Here is a 19,860-nt window from a genome sequence, read left to right on the forward strand (position 1 = left end):
CCATCCCCACCTCTATATATTTTCAACTACCCTACTTCAAAATTCTTTTCGGCAAGTGTTTTTCGACTTAAAACAAATCATGGGCGATTTCCATCGCACCTTGCTAAGCTGGGCATTATACAGTCCTCGGCCTGTAGTTGTGATCAGAACTCTTACGGAGATCTAAATCATATATTTTTCGGTTGCAAAAAACATTTAAAAAAATCCAATGATTTAATTCGTACACTTATTGAAATGAAATATTTTCTTCCATTAAATCTCACACACATTTTGTTAGCTGCCAATAAAAACCTTGGAACTTTTAGTAAATTTTATTAAAGAAAATAAAATACAAATTTAAAACGGCATAACCCACATCTCTGTAGTTATACTATAAGAAAATTACTTTTACAACTTTCTGTGGCAAATGGACTTGATTCCATGCCATTATCTTTCCACACACACACACACTATAAAATATAACAAAAAAGAGTGTGTGTACTTTGTACGCGAGTAAGAAGTTATACTTCTATTATTATGATCTTAACGAAATAAATATATTTTAAACAGTTTAAGTTTATTTTTATTTAAATATTACACTAATTTTAATAGCTAAAATAATACCAAAAAAATAGCGTTAATATGTAATTTTTTATGAATTGTTGCCTCCGCGCATTTGCTTTTCTCTCGATGAATCGTAGAAAATGTAAAAACATCAGATTTTCTACACAAATTTTTAATTTTTATTTCATTATATTTTAATATCAATTATGCTATTCCTAACTAAGATAAATACATAACTGTTATTGTCACCGGTAAACTAAGTTAAGGAAGTCAAAGTGGAAACAAATAGTGTGCTATGGAAAAAATAGAACTATTAGAAGTATTAACTTCAAGAAGTCATCATGTGTCAAATTATGTGTCAAATCAGTAAAACATAAAAATTTGTGCATTGATGGTTTGTTGCGGTTTGTTTCTATTAAATTTTATATAAAATTTATACAGAGTGAAATTCAAGATGATTCTTACAAACTAAGAAGCATTTGACGTGATAGCCACATTCTTTAAATGCATAAGAAATGCAACTGTTGCGGCTAGAATGTATGCAATGAAATATCCTCAAAGACGTCACCCCAGTAGTAGATTTTTTCATATTTTGTTTTGATTTATTATATGCGGTGACATCTGGAAAATGTTTCTTTGTTTTTTTCCATAGCACACTGCTTGCTTCTATATATTTCTACTTATATGACAGCAACAGTTATGTTTAAAATTTACACGTTTCTTAAGATATCTCGAGATAGAAAAAAGGTATAGACATGCGGTTTTCGGTATTCTGTTGCTAATTTGGTCTAATTTTGTAATACAGGAAAAAATACATACTTGTATTTAATATTTTCCAAAGAAAACTAGATTTCTAAAAAGAAAATAAATAGCGCCTCCTAGTCGGCATATTACGTAATAGGCTGTTTCCAAATTATAACTATTACATTGACGAAAAAGAGCTGTTTTCAACAAGACCAAGTTTGCAAAAATCGATTAAGCAGAACCGGACTTACAGCGATTTTTTCATAACAAGGTTCCCACTCACCCCCACCTCTTATTTGCACAGGTAGACTTAAACTTGTGAAATAAAATATGCGCAGAATTTTATAAAGAATACGATAATCGGATTTCCAGTGCCCTTTCGTTAGGCAAATTTTGTAAAATTTCGATTTTTTAATTTTTGATATTCAATTACGCCCTCTGGCGGTGGACTTACAATTATGAAAATAATTTCCAGGCTTTTCTCGAGGCAACTTTTCTTATAAAATTTTTTTTCCCAAAGCTGTACTATAAACGGTTCCTGAGATATGGCCGAGAGCCATTCTTATTGGGACACCCGGTACAAAAGTCAGTGTACTGAAAAAGGGCATCGAGCAGTATCACTGTATATATGTTCCGATACATATTCAATAGTAAATTTAACTTACATTTTCATCAACCGCATAAAGACACGTGTCAAACTTGTGACGAATTTAAGGCACAAACTAGTACTATTGGCACAGGCAATACTAATGCTAAAATTCAATATGAACTTCATTTGCGGCGAGCAGATGCAGTAAGAGATATGAAAAAAGAGATGCAGGTGAAGCTAGATCCAGCAATGGAACAAAACAAGTTATGGTTTTTGACCTTCAAAAAACTTTTACCTACACCAATGTTATCCACTGGTGTAGTATATTACAAGCGACAACTCTGGGTGTAAAATCTCGGTATCCATGATGAGGTAAATAATGTTGGCCACATGCATGTTTGAGGCGAACACACAGCTTCCAGAGGAGGCCAAGAAGTGGCGTCCTGTCTTATTTATCACATTCAAAACTGCTTACCATCAGCAACCAGAGAAATCACTCTTTACAGCGATAGTCACGGTGGTCAAAATCGCAACATTAAAGTTGTATTGGCACTGGGTAAAATTTTGCAAAACTCGGAAATTGAAAAAATAAATTTTAAATTTTTTATACCTGGCCATAGCTTTTCTAGCTGCGATCAAGATTTTGGTATAATAGAAAGGGAGAAAAGTATCATCCTCAAATTTTTCATCCAAATGATTGGATGAATGTTATTAAAAAGGCTAAAAAGAAAACACCAAAATTTGTTGTGCATCAGATGACAGCAGATCACTTTTTTACTACAAAAATTTTGGAAGCGTCCATAACTTACAGAAAAATATCTGTAGAAAAAGAAAAAGTAGAATGGCTCAAAATCAGATAGATACAACTACGCAAAAAGGAGCCCAAGACGATGTAGGTACTATAACTTGAGTAGGTAAACTTGATTTAATAAAAAGAGTTGGTCGTGGTAGACCTGTAATTACTGATTTGCCTGTTGAGCTACCATTGTTGTATCCCCATGGACGACCTATTACAAAGAAAAAAAGAAAGATTTAATAGATCTTAAATATATACCTCCAGAACATCACAATTTTTATAGATCGCTTCAATCAGAAATCATTGAAAAACCAACTGGAGATTTAATTGAGTCTGACGTTGAAAATGATTAATAAAATAATTTATCGACCTACTTTATCGTTGGCTAGCCAACAACTGTATTACTTATTTTAAAGTTAGTATTAGCGCCAAAGTTGCCTACAAGTTCTTATCAAAAGTATGATGCACACGTTCATATTTAATTTTTCTTTGTATAACTTTTAGTTAAAGTAATATCTTGTTATATATATATATATATATATATATATATATATATATATATATATATATATATATATATATATATAATCGGTTCATAACGTTCTACGACGTCTTCCGATTCCCAATCGCCATTGCTCTCGATCGTAGCACATGTCTTCGTTCAAGCCTCTTTCTCCGATTTCCCTATGGATTCCTTCTATCCAGCTTTTCCTAGGTCTTCCTCTCTTCCGCCGTCCTTTTGGTGCCCATCGTAGCACTTGCTTGGGTAATCTGTCTTCTTCCATACGTTGTACGTGGCCAAACCATCTTAGTTGCTTTGTTTTTATATCGTCCATTATTGTATGCTTTACATCCATTATCTCCAATATTCTTGTATTTCTGATTTTTTGTATTCTTGATATACCAGCAGATCTTCTCCAGAAGTCCATTTCAGTTGTTCTGAGCATATTTTCGGATTTTTCTTTAAGTGGCCAAACTTCGCTGCTGTATGTTATAATGCTCTTAACAATGCTGTTATAGATGTTACGTTTATTTTCTTTGGCGATACTTTGGTCCCATAGGATTTTGTTCAATAATGCGATAGCTTTCCTTCCTTGTGTGCACCTTTCTTGGATATTCTTGTCCAACGTTCCATCTTGTGTAATTGTAAGACCCAAGTATTTATATTCCTGACAGTGATTAATAGTTATTTCATTTTCCAACGCTAGATCCTGCTGTATATATCCAACGCACATATATTCCGTTTTCTTGGTATTCACTTCTAAACCCCAGTTCCGGTACTCTTCTATGATTTTTCGGGTCATATATTCAATATCGTGATAATCCTGGGCCATAAGAATCTGATCATCCGCAAAACATAGAGTGTATAGCATGTTATCATCATTTAGCGGTATACCCATATTCTTACATTTCCTTTTCCAGGATTTCAAAACTTGCTCTAAATATATTTTAAATAGTGTCGGCGATAGACAGCAGCCCTGTTTAAGACCCTTATTCACTTCAAATCCTGACGAGATTTCCTTGCCTAGCTTAACTTTTGCTATATTATATTGGTATAGATTTTTTACAGCTTTAATGAGGTTCAGACTGATGTTAGTTTTTTCGAGGGCTTCCCAAAGTTTACTTTGTGGTACAGTATCGTATGCTTTTTTTAAGTCTATGTACACTAAATGCAGTTCTTGATTGTAGGCTATTTGTTTGTCTATTAACTGTGTTACACAATATAGGTGGTCAGTGGTGGATCTGCCAGCGCGGAAACCGGCTTGCTCTTCGGCCTCTAAGTCCTTGTATTCTTCTTCTATTTTATTTTTGATAATTTTTCCGTAAACTCTGCTGATGGTGCTTGTGACAGATATTCCCCGGTAATTATCGCATATATTTTACAAAATATAATATAATATCTTGTTCATTTACAAAATAAATTAAAATGTTTCTACATCGAGTGCTTTTTTTATTATCGCCAATTTACTTTACATCAACTTTCTGACTTATAATGAAAATGTGGCTTAGACAAGTATGGAACTGAGCCACTCAATTAGTCTTTGAACTTTAAAATGAACTTTTATACAAAATGAATAAAAGTGACCTTCATCGTTTTTGCCGTGTAGGCTTCACTTGCAATTAACACGTGCGTGCTATATGCAATAAATAAACAATTCTTATTCTTTCTTTATGTTAGGTTAGCTCCTCGAATACAACCACCACAAAACAAAGAAAACTCCCACATGAGAGGTCTCCCGTTTTATAACGCTCACGTGGCTTTGGAAATATAGCAGGTTAGTCTGCCATATCTAGGGCCTAAGGTATACAAGGAAGGTAGCAGGGCCAGTGCTACGCTTCAACCGCCTATTATTACCCCTGGTTTTACCCAAGGTATTCATTTTATTCAGGCTGTCGACCTGTGGCCTATAGACATTTTTAAAAATGTCTAGTTGTTCTTGCCGGCGGTGGGATTTGAACTCCGGAACACCAGCACTCGAGGCAAGCATACTACCGCCTGCGCTAAGTCGGCCTTATGATGATAATAAATATGTCTTTGATAAAAAAACACATTTTGAAAAGAGTAGTATGTATTTCCATATTGTATTATATCGAGACTAGTTTGTCTTCAATAAAATATAACAAAATTAAAGTTTTATTTTAGATCAGGAGTAGTATAAGAAATATTTAGTAAAACGGGAAAATGTTTGCAGGATATAGCAGATATGTGTGCTGATGTAACTTTGGCGCCTCCTCCGAAAAAGAGGACTATTTCCAAAGAAACACAGATAATTGAATTGGGTCGGAAAATGAAGGAGAATCATTCCTCAGTATATCTGCATAATAAGACCAAAGAATACACCATACAAGTGGTTGAGGTTAATCATACTTATGGTAAATATTTAGGGTTTTCAAGTCTTTCGTCTTCATAATAATAGGTATTGTTTAACATAACTATTTTTCAGTTATTTTACTAGAACATCAAGGTGAAGAGGTAATCGTAAATGTGGAGGCTGAAGAAGGAGTGTCAGCGGAAAATACACCACGTTAGTATTTATTTATAATAAAACTGTGAAAGATATAAAAAAAGATATTCAAAAAATTTGCTTATATTACTAAGGTTTTCTTATTTATATGCCAAGAACTTTAGGCAAGTCAGAAGAAAATAAAAAATATTGGGTATGTTTATTTATCCAAAGTGTGTAATAAATGTAAGTATGCTTTATATGTTTACGACCAGCAAAAAAAACAGAAAAACTAAAAATGTGTTGTTGCGTACGAATGGTTTGGAGTATTTAAACAAAAATATAGACAAAGACTTTGACATACGATCCAGGGAATTGGCAATTGAAGAAAAAACTGAATTATAAGAACGTATGTTAAATTTAGAAGAGGCAAGACTCAAATTTCAGGAAAAAAAGATGACAATGAATACAATGAGTCGAAATTACACAGGGAGTTTGAAAAAAAAAAATAAAAACAGACCTTACCGAAAAAGTGCTTTTGCCCTGGGGTGAGTTTCTTCTCTTCGGGGATGAAAAAATATATGTTCGAATTAAGACCGGAAATGGATAAACTGACTAATTCTAAGCAACTTTTGTTCTATAGAATTTTTTCACGAAGTTAATACTTCCTGAGTTATTTGCGTGTAAATATGTCGCAATGAAGATGACTAAATAAACACTTACAAATTGTTGATGCAATGTGTATTAGCTCTCTTAATAATATTTAATAGAAGGCGTAGTGGTGACGTACAATATTTAAAAATTGATAATTACAAAACTGACAACAGAAGTAACTATACTAATTTTGATAATGCACTTACAGAATCACAAAAATGCTAACGCAAAATACAAAAGAGTAGTGAAAGGTGGAAAAGGTTCTAGAAAAGTAGTTATTTTAATTCCGAAAGTTCTGGAAGACCTAATAAATTTACTTCTAAAAAATCGAAAAAATATATATCACGTGATAACGAATATTTGTTTGCAACTCCTGGGAGTACGATCAAATGGGGAAAAGAAAATGTTGCAACAAGAATGCTGACAAAAAGATACAAGTAGAAAATCTAGAAGCAGTTTCTAGCGCAATAATCTACGGAAACATATAGCAACTATGACACAAATTCTCGATTTGACCAAAGACGAACACAAGCCATTACTAATTAAGAAAAATAATAGAATGTATTGTTTTATAATATTTTCGATATATTTAATTTTTATAAATAAATAACTTACTATTAACACTTTTTTAATTAATTCCAATAAACCCATTTTAGAGCAATAATAAAATATTAGTATTTACGTACTTGCTAGCTAAATAATAAAATACGTACTTGCTAGCCAAACGTACCAGGAGAGTGGATACATTCACTGTTGGTGATATGGTAGAAAGATGCGACCAATGTGGCGCAAAGTTTTCCAAGAGAGAGAGAAAAATATGCTGTAACAAAGGAAATGCTGTGCTGCCATCATTAGATGAATATCCAACGATTTTAAAGCACAACTGCTTTCCGATAGCTCGACTTCAATAAGCTTCGCATCAATTTTGTCGACTTTGCGAACTGACTTACCTACTGGAGTCGATGTGTCCGTAATACAAGGCAACGTGTATCACAAGATGATACATGTATACCAAAACGACGCAAGACCAAGTTTCTGACAATTGTACAATTTGGATTCGGGACGCGCCAACGACATTCGCAGCGCGAATATTTACGGCAGAAATGTCTGCGAAACTATTTGCCCAACTCGAAGAAAAATAAATCCATACGCTGGTCTAAATTGCACCATGAAAGAAGTCTATGAAACAGCACGAATTAATGCCGCGCGAAACAACGCTACAGTGCCTGAGATTTCATTGGTCTTGTTCGATAATTCCGGAATCGATAGGATCGTCTACAATAGACCAACAGCCAGTGAGGAAATAGGAGCTGTATACATATCGGGGATGGGGAAATACCTGCAAATATCGAATTACAGCTCTATCTCCGACCGGAAGTTGCCGACAATCAAACAGACAGCAGATTATTAACAATTTCACATTTGTCACCGTTGGCCGATCCGTTAAGTTATGTGCTATTGTATCCAACTGGAGGTCGTGGTTGGTGCAAGGACATATCATTAACACGCCAAAGCGCTACCAGAAAACGTGTCACATTAAGAGCTTTTTATGCGTACAGGTTTATGGTTCGTGATATGTTCAATCCACTTTTAGAAAGTGCTAAATTAAGGGATGGGTACGTATTTTCGGCTGCAATGGTATTTAAATGGGGATTATTTTTTTTCGAATCAAGAGAAAACTAATAAGTATTTTTGAAAAATTTAAACGCAGAATGAAAGATTACGTTCTTACCGAGGGCCGAAAGTCCCTGAAAACTTCTATAATATTTATTTTAATAAGCTACAGGGGTGAAAAACTAAGAAAATGTAGTGTGATCTTTAATTTCAAATATCTCATTCAAAAGAAACTTTTTATTCATTCTAAGGGACTTTCGGCCCTCGGTAATAAAGTAATCTTTCACTCTGCGTTTAAATTTTTCAAAAATATTTATTAGTTTTCTCAGGATTCGAAAAAAATGATTACATTTAAAATACATTGAAAACTTTGACAGGCGTCAAAATGTTCCTTTCCTCTTAACACAATAATATATTGTTAATTGCTATACGAAAATAGAGAGCAACAATATGAATAATTATTTACGAATAAACCAGAATAAGCTAATGGTGACAAACTATTCCGGATTATAAGATTATTTACGCAATACGAATGAAACCGTAATGTCCAATTTGGGCACCCAATTATTCTGCCTTCCATTACTATGGGGGTAAGAGATTTATCATGGAGCACTATCAAGATTGCATGGCCATTGTAAGTCGTTAGTTAAAATTAATAGAGCTAATTCACGACATTGTCGTCAAGCAAGGTGAAGTGAGCACATTAATGTATGTTGTGGAATTTCAAAAAAGAAGTTTGCCACATGCACATATATTGGTGACCATCAGAGTAGAAGATCGGCCTGTAGAAGCAACCGACATAGACAGTGTCACATTATGTCCAGAAATTCCCGATCCGAACACCGAACCGGAATTGAATGATCTGGTGCTTAAACATATGATGCATGGACCATGTGGTATTAAAGATCCAACATGCTCATGTGAATCAGGAAAATCGCGACCAGGATACCCGGATAATACCGGCAGCAAAAAATATCCGAAAGAATTTCACGAAACAGCCCTACGGAATATCGGTCGCTACGCGCAGTATCGGCCAAGAAACAACGGTAGAAGTGGAAATGTCAAACGAGGCCAACGAATATACGCAATCAGGAAGCAATCAGTACAATTATTGGCTGTTAAAAAAATACAACTGTCACCTGAATGTAGAACTTGTAAACACCACGGATGAATGCAAGTAAATATTCAAGTATATATCAAAGGGCCCTGATTCTGCTGTAATGAATGTCGTACAAAGTACGAGAAATACAACCGAGGCGGCAAATACGACGGATGCGGAAAATACGACGAAATTACCGAGCATATAGAGAGTAGGTAAACTTCGTCCTGCGAAGCCTCATGGCGAATATTCGAGTTGAATCTACTTGACAAAATGCAAAAATTAGTAAAATTACCTATTCATTTATAGGGAGAGAGATCCGTTGTCTTTCGAGAAGGCGACGAACAAGCGGCAATTGAAAATGTCGAAGGAAAATTTTCCAAAGTCGAAGCCTACTTTATTTTAAACCGGAAAGATGAATATGCGAAGAAAAACTTTAAGTATCCCGACATACCCATGTATTATATGTGGAATGCCACTGCAAATGAGTACGAAGATTTACGATAAAGGTATTATTATTTCGAGAATGTACACTGTTTCGCCCAAAGAAGTGTAACGTATGCACTTGCGAATCCTACTGCTTCATGTGGCCGGCGCCATGTCCTTCAGAGCCCTAAAAACAGTAGACGGTGTACTATGTGCTACCTTCCAAGAAGCAGCTCAAATTCGTCAGCTAACTGAAAATGACGCGTGGATTGCGTGCATAGAGGAATGCTCAAATTCAAAAATACCTGCACAACTACGAAGATTGGTTCCATATCTTTTATGTTACTGCAACATAGAAAATGCACTGGAATTATGGCGCAAATTCAACACACGTTTCATGCTCTTAGACGAGAAGTGAAAGCGCTTAGACGAGTTGACAACATTCTGCGGTAACTGGGAACCAGCTTAAGCGTCTACGGCATTTCCATACCCGAAACAAACGAACCGATCAACGACGACGATAGCAGTGTTCCCGCAGTACAACCCGAGCATACCCAGAGTAAGTTCGGGATTAGTTTCCAAGGCGCAGGCGTCAACATAAAGTGATCCTGGACATGTTCAGGATTTTTCGTTTCGCGAACAGTTTTCGGATTCCGAATGATGACGTGTTGCATACAGCAAGGTTAGACAAGGAAGCATCCTTTCCTTTTCTTATTTCGAAATCCCAAATGCAACTCAGCGTTGCCACATTTAGTAGATTTCTATTTTTTTGGTATATTTTTGATATATTTTAAAAAATTCTAGTAGGCAATTATTAAATATTTTTTAGTAGATTATCGGTATATTTCAACATTTTGTTATAACTAAAATAAAATTTGCTTTTTAATAGTATTTCGCCCATTTCTAAATTAATTTTCAGACATTTTGTTACAATTTCCCAATGTCATTATCGAAAATAAGATTCAGGACGTACACTCGGGTGCAAAATTAACCGGACACCTTAAAAATGGGTAATTTTTTATGTCTCGCAATTCCTAAACCTGTTGTCCGATTCAAGTGATTTTTTAATATGTTATAGCCTTGTTCTTTAACAATACCGTTTTCATAATATTGTTGCTAAACAGATAAATTTTCATTGTATACGAGGTGTACCAATGAAACTGTGTTTTTTTCTTAAATTTCGCATCACCCTGTGGAATATTCTAGCATTTACAAAATACTGAAATTGAAATCTAACTACAGCCTCATGTTTTCTAACCATTTTGTTTTTTGATTCATTCCGTACATTGGACCATAAAAGAAGTTAGGTAATTTAACAACTAGTCATGTTTTTCATAAATGCAGGGTCTTTTTAAATAGGTATGGCAACCTTTAAAGGGTAATTCTGCATGAAAAAATAATGACAGTTTGCTTTATAAACGGTATGGCCGCAAATGCTTCGTTTCTGAGATAGGGGGTGTTGAAATTTTTCTTACAAACTGATGATTTATTTATTGCTTTAAAACCGGTTGAGATATGCAAATGAAATTTGGTGGGTGTTAAGACGTAGTTATTGCACATTTTTTGACATACAACCAAGAATTTAATATTCACCATTGGCGCGCATACGGGTAATATGACAGCTCATATTACCCGTATGCGCGCCAATGGTGAATATTAAATTCTAACTTGTATGTCAAAAGTTGTATAATAACTACGTCTTAAAACGCACCAAATTTCATTTGCATATCTCAACCGGTTTTAAAGCAATAAATAAATCGTGAGTTTATAAGAAAAATTTCAACACCCTCTATCTTTGAAATTAAGCATTTGCGGACATAGGTTTATAAAGCAAACTGTCATTATTTTTTCATGTAGAATAACTCCCATAAAGTTTGCCATGCTTGTTTAAAAACATACTGTTTTGATAAACAACATGGCTAACTGTTAAAGTACCTAACTTTTTAACGGTCCAACATAAGCGAATTACTCAAAAAGCAGAATGTTGAGAAAATATGAGGCTATAGTTGGGTTTAAATTTGAGTATTTTGTAAATGTTAGAATACTCCACAGCGCGATGCGAAGTTTGAGAAAAAAACACAGTTTCATTGGTACACCCGGTATACAATGAAAATTTACCTGTTTAGCAATAGTATTATTAAAACGGTATTGCTAAAGAATAAGGCTATAACATATTAAAAAATCACCTAAATCGGACAACAGGTTTAGGAATTGCGAGACATCAAAAATTACCCATTTTTAAGGTGTCCGGTTAATTTTGCATCCGAGTGTAGATGATGACTATTACAGAGAAATGAAACTGGAAACTGGATTCTGGTGTAACAAACTTGCAGATTTCAAGTAGCACTGCAAGCAGTATTTCAGGTGTTATTGAAGAGTTCTGGCATTCGGTGAGCCTTATTTAGAAGCTAACGATGGAAAACTAAAATATCTAAGCATGTAACTTTGCAAAACAAAAAATGTTTACGTATTCCTAATGTAAAATGCGAAAGAATTGTTTAAAGAATTTGATCCAGACATGCAGATGTTAAAATCAGTGAATGAGAAAATATTATATACAAATATTAAATATGAAACTGATAAAAATTAATTATAGTAGGCCATTTTGTTTCCCAGTTATAATCTAAAAAAGTTTGCTTTTTTTACAAACATTCATATTATATTAATTTCTAGTTAGGCAGCTGTTGTTTTTATTATAAAAAGTGCTAAACTATATACAAATACGTTAATAAAGTTTTATAGTATATTTTAGTTTTTGATTTAGTAGATTTTAGCTAAACTTACAGTAGATTTTCTAAATAAAATGTGGCAACGCTGCTGCAACTTTATGTAAACAATAGAATTTGTAAGACTTAGAATGTATCAGAAAGCTGGAAAGCATCCAATGGGGATTAGCTTTTCTTAGAAATTTAGGAATTTGATTAAGCAGCGTCTTTTATTTCTTATTTCGACAATAAATTTGGTATGTATACAAGAAATTTGGTATGTATACAAGTAATTTGGTATTTCCAAATACCATTTAAATTTTTGTAGAGAGACGGGTTACTTGTGGATTGTTGCTGGGTATTTCCAGATTTTAAATTACCTACAATTTGGAGGGGTTGAAAAGTGTTTGAAAGAATGAATAATTTAGTCATGCACTCATTTCCAATGTTGATATTGAACTTGAACCAACTGATACTCTTACCGAGCCCAACGAAGTACCTACATTACCATACCAACAATGTCTCAACCAGAACAAGGTAAGTTTAAACTTTAATTTTTTTACTAATGGTAAATTAGGTTGTAAGATTTAATAGTACCTACACTAAAAACTGTTTATCTTTATTGTATAATTACTTGTCTCTACTCTGTTACTTAAACTTTTTAACTCAAAGTTTTCTGTTAATATTTTCCCTATTTGCTTTTGTCAATTTTTTCACTTATGTAGTTGCTTCTATTACTCTGCTTGCCTAGTTCCTTATTACTGTTTGACCTTTGCATATGCTCTCTTTTTTCTTTCTGTTCTCAATTCAAATTATCGGTTGAACCATTCACTTCTGTTTTTTTGCATGCCCAGTACTTCTTCAACTGCATTTTTATGGTGTTTTTAGCGGTTTCCTGGTTCTCCTTTATGTTTTCAAGCCTTGTTTTATTTTCTAGTCTGTTGTTTAAGTTTCATTTCTATTATTTCTATTTATTTTTGTTCTCCTATATACCTATTCCCAACTTTATCCTTTCTAGTTACTCTACTTATCGTAGTACAGTGGAACCTTGATAAGTTGGATTAATCGGGACCACGGCTGATCCGGGTTATCGAAAATATGGGTAAGCCAGAGAATATACAGTGATGAGCGAGCTAATAACTGGCAAAATAGCGCAAAAGATGGAAAACATATTAAATTGTGAGATAAAAAGAAATAAAACTAGTAGAGCTGTTAAATTTAGCGATAGTAACATATAAATTGGCATTATATTGATTGTTTCCCACCTTTAGACGTATAAGAGAAGTATGTCAACTAAAACTGTCACTGTGACAGTGACATTTCTCAATCTCGTCTGATACGTCTAAAGGTGGGAAACAATCAATATAATATTAATTAATAAGTTACTATCGCTAAATTTAACACCTCTTCTAGATTCATCTCTTTTTATCTAACAACTTAATATGTTTTACATCTTTTGCGTTATTTTGCCGGTTATTAGGCCGCTCATCACTGTATAAAAAATTAATAAAATATAGTATACTGACACGTAAACTCCATTATAATTGCAGAAACATGAAATACATATGCACAGTACATCTAAATTATGTACAGTTGTGTACAGTATTGTTTATTTCTTGATCAAAAACTCAGTCAAAGTAAAAAAATGTTTGTTTTGTCTGATGAAAATTAGTCTGGGTTAGCTGGCTAGTATTGTTAGTACTTAATATTATCTTTTCACCTCTTAAATCCTCTTCTTGCTATTTGCCGTACTGATAGTCTGGGTTGGGTATATTACTTCTGGTTGTATTATTGTGGTGTATCTTTTTGTTTTTGTATTTATACTAAGTAATTTATTTCTGTAAATTGAAAACAGGATGTGCGGTATAGTCACTTTCAAAATTGTTGTTTCTTTTGAATGTATAATCTCTGATTTTAATTTTGTTAGGTACTCCCAGGTTCCTTTTTGTTAGTTATTTTTTTCTATCTAAGGGATTTTCTAGTTGTTGCATTAAAAAAGGTAGCTACTTTTATTTGCTATGAATATTTCTCTTATCACTTCATTCCCAAACCTGTTAAGATTGTAACTAAGGACCCTAGTTATTTTTTTATTATATGTAGCTCTTATTGATAATGAATATTTGTCTCATCACTTCATTCTCAACTCTTTTATTGAATGTACATAACTAGGGATCCTAATCCTAAATGTATAAATTTTTTTACAATCTTGGTGTTATACTCTTTTATAGTTGGGTTTTGTAAATGCTGATTCCCTGCAATGTTAATTGCACACAGAAAATCTAAATAAAAGTTAATCGACCACCTTATTTTTTTTGCTTTTATGCTTGCAGTATCCCTTAAAGATCAAATTTATTTTTTCTTATTATTGTTTCGATAAGCTAGTTTTTATCGAGATGCGGCTTCTTTTTTAATATGTTTTAAAATATACCTAAAAATGTAAAGTATAAATAAATTTTCAAATTATTAACAGGACTCTAATCATACTTAACCATATAAAAATATGTGGTCAATTCCACAAATATTCAAAATATCTCGATAAACACAGGCTTATCGAAAAAGTACTAAAAGGCAGAAAAAATTTAAAAACATTGTGTTCAACTAATTTTTTTTCCTGGAAGCCGCCCGTGCATGCACCCCAGTGACACTGCAGCTTTTCAGCTTATTGTGCTTTCTTCCATTTGTTCTCATGATACCCAATCCAATATAGTAGTGCCCTTCACTAGCCTGTAAAGGTCCATTGGGTTAGTGTCATACTGTCGGACTTGGTCTGCAGTCTCCATATATTGCTCGTCTCTTAGCCCGGCCGCACATCAAAGAAACATGAAACGTAAATTACGTTTCATGGAAATAAACCACTGCTAAACAAATATATATCCGGCCATTTATGAGACTCTCCGAAAATAAAAATGTGTCATGAGCATGAATCACACTCGTTTCATTAGTAGGCGGACTTTGAGATTTTTTTAGCAGTGTTCTCTTTTCATGAAACATGTTTTTCGTTTCATGTTTCATGTTTTTCGTTTCATGTTTCTTTGGTGTGCGGCTTGGCTTACGGTCCAGCTAATGGTACCACAATAATTATTTAATTGTAAAGTACACAAAGGTTTGGGGGGTTTAAAGGAACGAAACCCCCATAAAATTTTTAAGAGGTGCACAAATTTCGCTATGCCCTTTTTTTAAGATATTTATGTCATAAGAATGCTATATGTCAATTTTCAATACAAAATCTGTAATAGTTTTCGATATATTGGAAAAAATCGATTTTCATTTTCTAACTTCAAGGGGCTGTAACTTCTTTATGTGCACATTGGTACGAAGGTAAATTAGGTTCAATAAAAAAAAAATTTTTTCTCAGAATATGTGATTTAATTTATGGTCTGCATTTTTTTGCATTAATTTTGATGTATTTTTGATCTATAAGTGATATCTACTGCAAGCATAATAGCAAGAAAAATATGGTGCTTGGTCAACTTTTATTTAGATTTCTCTCAACACTGTGTGCGTGGTTTTATTTTGTTTTAGCTTTATCAATCTTCATTTAATTACATAGCTGTGCAGCTTGTTACATTGGATTAAATCACTTTAATATCTCTTATTGTTCTATTATGTTGATGTCGTCTATACTGACTTTTCGAAGGCGTTCGATAGAATTCACCACGGAGTATTGCTCTCTAAATTATGTCACTTTGGCCTTTCTGAGGATGCGGTTACTTTTATGAGGTCTTACTTGTCAAATAGAACGCAGTTTGTTTCTTACAATGGTTACAAATCGGCAAAGTTCTTCAGGGGTTCCACAAGGTTCTAATCTAGGTCCATTATTGTTCTTCTTATTTATTAACGATCTGTGTGAATCTATTTCTGCACCATGTTTATGTTATGCCGATGATTTAAAGATTTATTCATTGACAAGCGACCTTAAGGATTGTCATTTTCTGCAGAATGAACTGAACCGCGTACATGAATGGGGATAAGGAAAATCATCTGAATCTTAATGCCAATAAGTGCAAAGTAGTTAGTTATTCCAGGAAACAGTCTACTATATGCCATCCTTATATTATTGATGACAATGAACTGGAACGTTTGAATAAAATTAAAGACCTTGGAGTTATATTTGATCACAAACTCACTTTTGTTGGAACATGTTAATATAAAAGTTAGAGAAGCACTTAAATCTTATGGATTTATAATTAGAAATCTCACTAATACTAAGGCCATTAAATTATTGTTTTACACTTTTGTACGCTGTAAACTGGAATACGCCTCTATCATTTGGTCACCATTTTATGATGTACATATCCAAATTATAGAACGGGTACAGCGTAAATTTTTAAAAATTTTGTCTTACAAAATTAATGGTATATATCCTAGGAGGTGTATCAGCAATAATGAGTTATGTAGCGGTTTGGACGTAGTATCATTAGAATCTAGACGAATTAATGCCTCCCTGGTATTCCTGTACAAGCTACTACATAATCTAATTGACTGCCCTATATCCTTCGACAGATAAATTTTAACGTTCCGTCTTATCCAGTAAGAAATTCGATTACATTCAGAAATACACAAGCTGGAACTAACCTTATGTTGAATTCTCCTCTATTCGTCATGTGCAGCTATTATAATGCATAAGTATTTACTGCGATATATTTAACTGCAGTTTAAAGCAACTTATTTCTATGTCCAAGGTCTACCTAGGTGATTAATAATTGATTTCTTTACGTTCAAATTTAGTTTTGTAAAATTTTTGATGTATTATTGTATATATTTCATTTAATTTTTTCTGTGTAATATTTTGTCCTTTAAATGGATTCTGTTGGACAATAAACGCTATTATTATTATGTGGACATCATCTCCATGGCCTGGTTCCAAAAGTAGCTAACTACAAAAATTTTAAGTTTAACCGTTGATTGATGTATTGTAGGGATTAACCCTGTCGATCAAATCAGGTCTTTCAAATAGAATTATTGTTTCTCTATAAAATATTAGGTAGTCATACTGCTAGGTAGTCATACATACTACTAATATTTTATAGAGAAACAATAATTGTATTTGAAAGATCTGATTTGATTGACAGGGTTAAACTTAAAATTTCAAAAACGATGATTTTGTAGTTAGCCACTTTTGGAACCAGGCCATCGATCTGTAAAGGCTAGAATTTTGACACCTTCAACTCTTATACTGAAAGTTACCAAAATTTATAGCTAAAACTTTTTCTATTGTTTTAGAGTTATGGCAGTTCCTCATCCTGTCGCAGGGTTCTTCCCAGCAAGAGGACACAACTCATGGAATGCAGTGGACAAGGCATGACACATTTTGTCTGCTTTGTCTGCATTTGTACAAGGAATACAGGAAACAGGTGGGCAGTCTCCGCATAAAAAGCCTGCGACGGATGTGTGAGGAGATCGCGAAGGAGATGCGACAGGAAACCAAAAAAAATGTTAGTCCTTCCAATTGTGCAAATAGATGGAAGCATTTGGAAAGAATGTACAAAAAGGTAAAAGACAACAATGCCAAAACTGGCCGCGGTAGGAAGACATTTGAATATTGGGAAGAATTGGATGATATTTTGGGAAAACAAAAAAATATGAATCCAATTTTAGCTATTGCATCAACCGAAGTAGACAACAACCTACCGGGGTCAGCGGCAAATATTAACATGCTCGAAATTACAATGCATTCAAATCATTCAAATATACCGCCAACCCAGGGGCGTAGCTACCGCCGTATCAACCGTATCAATTATACGGGGCCCCCGACATTCAAGGGCCCCATCGCGGCTTGTCGAAACAAAATTCCATTTACAAAGATTGAACTAAATATTCTACAATTATTTCACTATTAACCCTTTCAGCACCAGTGGACGTACGACGTACGTCCACTTACTATACTTCAGGACGTACGACGTACGTCAAATTTATTTTATTACGTTTGAACTGTTTTTATTTGGATTTTTTGCTTACACTGAAAAAAACGTTTCAAAATAAATAAATAAATACTGTGGAACCTCGATAAGTCGGATTAATCGGGACCGCGGCCGATCCGGGTTATTGAAAATCCGGGTTAGCCGGAGAATATGGTAAAAATTAATAAAATACGGTACTCTTACAGATAAACTTAATTATAATTGCCAAAAAAATGAAATACTTATGTCCAGTACATCTAAATTACGTACAGTTGTATACATTATTGTTTATTTCTTGGTAAACAAACTCAGTCAAAGTGAAAACATTTTTATTTTATCTGATGAAAATCGATCCAGGTTAGCCGGACTTCCGGGTTATCGGAGGCCGACTTATCGGGGTTCCACTGTAAATAAATATTGAAAATTAGTATCTGTCTTCAATTATTTAGTTCAGTCACAGTTTAGTATATCGTGGGTCGACCCCTTTTCAAACAAACAATTTTGTCCAAAGATTAGACAGGTAGAAAAGACCGTTATATTTAGTAATAGTTAACCAGAATTAGTAAGTACATTTTGGGAAAACCTATTTTATGATTGATAAATACTGTGTCATTAGATTTCAGGTATATTTACCCAAAATTTGAATAAAAGTAAATAAACTTTCCAACAGGTAAACACTGAATTAGTTCCAGATATGAATGTATATTTTGCAGGACACAGTTTCTTGAGGATTAAATTAATAATCCGGAGGAAAGTTTATGTGTCTCTGCTGATAGGCTACTTATGGTTAAAATAAATAAATGAAATCGCAAAGATATTAGTTTTCGATTTAGTTTCAAACGGTAGTTCGAAGTGCAGTCTTCTTTGTAATTATTTTATATTATCTCGAAATATATTTCTCATCATGAGTGACAGTGATTCAGACCCCGATTTTTTGTTCGACAATATTACGTCCGGCACTGAAAGTGAATATTTTGATAGTAGTGATGATGAGTTTTTATCAGACAATAGTGATGCTTCATCTGTTGGAAACAATCCACCTGCGTGGAATATGATAGGTGATCCATTTGGAGATATTCGACCTGATAATGTGCCAGAATTCCTTGGGATTCCAGGTCCAAATCCAGATGTGTTTCCTGACGAAGATGTATCTTTTACAAGGTGTGTAGATGCCTTTTTACCAGTTGACTTGTTTCATTTTATTTTGCAATGCACAAATTCTAAAGCACAATTATATTTTGCAAATCATCCGGAAGTCAATTTTAAAATTCATGGACTACAATGGCGCGATGTAACAGTAGAAGAAATGAAATTTTTTTTTGGATATATCCTAAATATGGGTTTGAATAAAAAAGCGCAGATATCAATGTATTGGAGTACGCGCGCTAATCTAAATACTCCGTGGTTTCGAGAGAAAGGTCTCAGTCGAAACCGATTTTTATCCATACTAATAATATCCAAATAATTATACCATACTACCTCCGTAACTTTGGAACTGTTCATTTTAGAAGGATTATGCATAGAGCCTTTTTTATTTCAAATTTAATGTGGAACATTTTTGTATAGAAGGTTGTTCATGCTAAACCGCATAGTTATAGAAATATTATAAAACTACGAATTTACCGATTTCTCCCTCCTCTCTCCCCCCTTCCAAACCCGACGCTCAAAATGGTGTGACTTTTTCCTGAAAATTATATGGACCATATAGAACAATTTGGTGTTGGAGAATAACTTTCACTTTGGATGTCTGGGTTATGCCATCTTTTGAATCAATTGTATCATACTATTATAAAACAATACGCCACTGTATCTCTAATCCAAATAAGTAAAAAGTGTGGGAAATCC

At 33.7% G+C, this 19,860-nt stretch overlaps 1 protein-coding gene across 1 annotated transcript; it reads left to right on the forward strand.

Moving 5' to 3' along the window:
- The first annotated feature begins 12,633 nt into the window (after nt 1-12,633).
- Nucleotides 12,634-18,750, forward strand: LOC126891413 (uncharacterized). The gene is made up of 3 exons (XM_050660586.1): nt 12,634-12,652; nt 17,339-17,750; nt 18,729-18,750. Exons 1-3 carry the CDS (start codon nt 12,634-12,636, stop codon nt 18,748-18,750), a joined length of 453 nt encoding a protein of 150 aa, XP_050516543.1.
- Nucleotides 18,751-19,860: the final 1,110 nt, after the last annotated feature.

The sequence above is a fragment of the Diabrotica virgifera genome, chromosome 9 (assembly GCF_917563875.1).
Source record: "Diabrotica virgifera virgifera chromosome 9, PGI_DIABVI_V3a".
Classification (NCBI taxonomy): Eukaryota; Metazoa; Arthropoda; class Insecta; order Coleoptera; family Chrysomelidae; genus Diabrotica; species Diabrotica virgifera.

What these genes read in the sequence shown, in the direction of transcription:
- LOC126891413 (XM_050660586.1), top strand. An exon ending in GTAGACAACAACCTACCGGG is followed by an intron (nt 17,751 to 18,728) that starts GTCAGCGGCAAA and finishes TATATTTTGCAG; the next exon opens with GACACAGTTTCTTGAGGATT.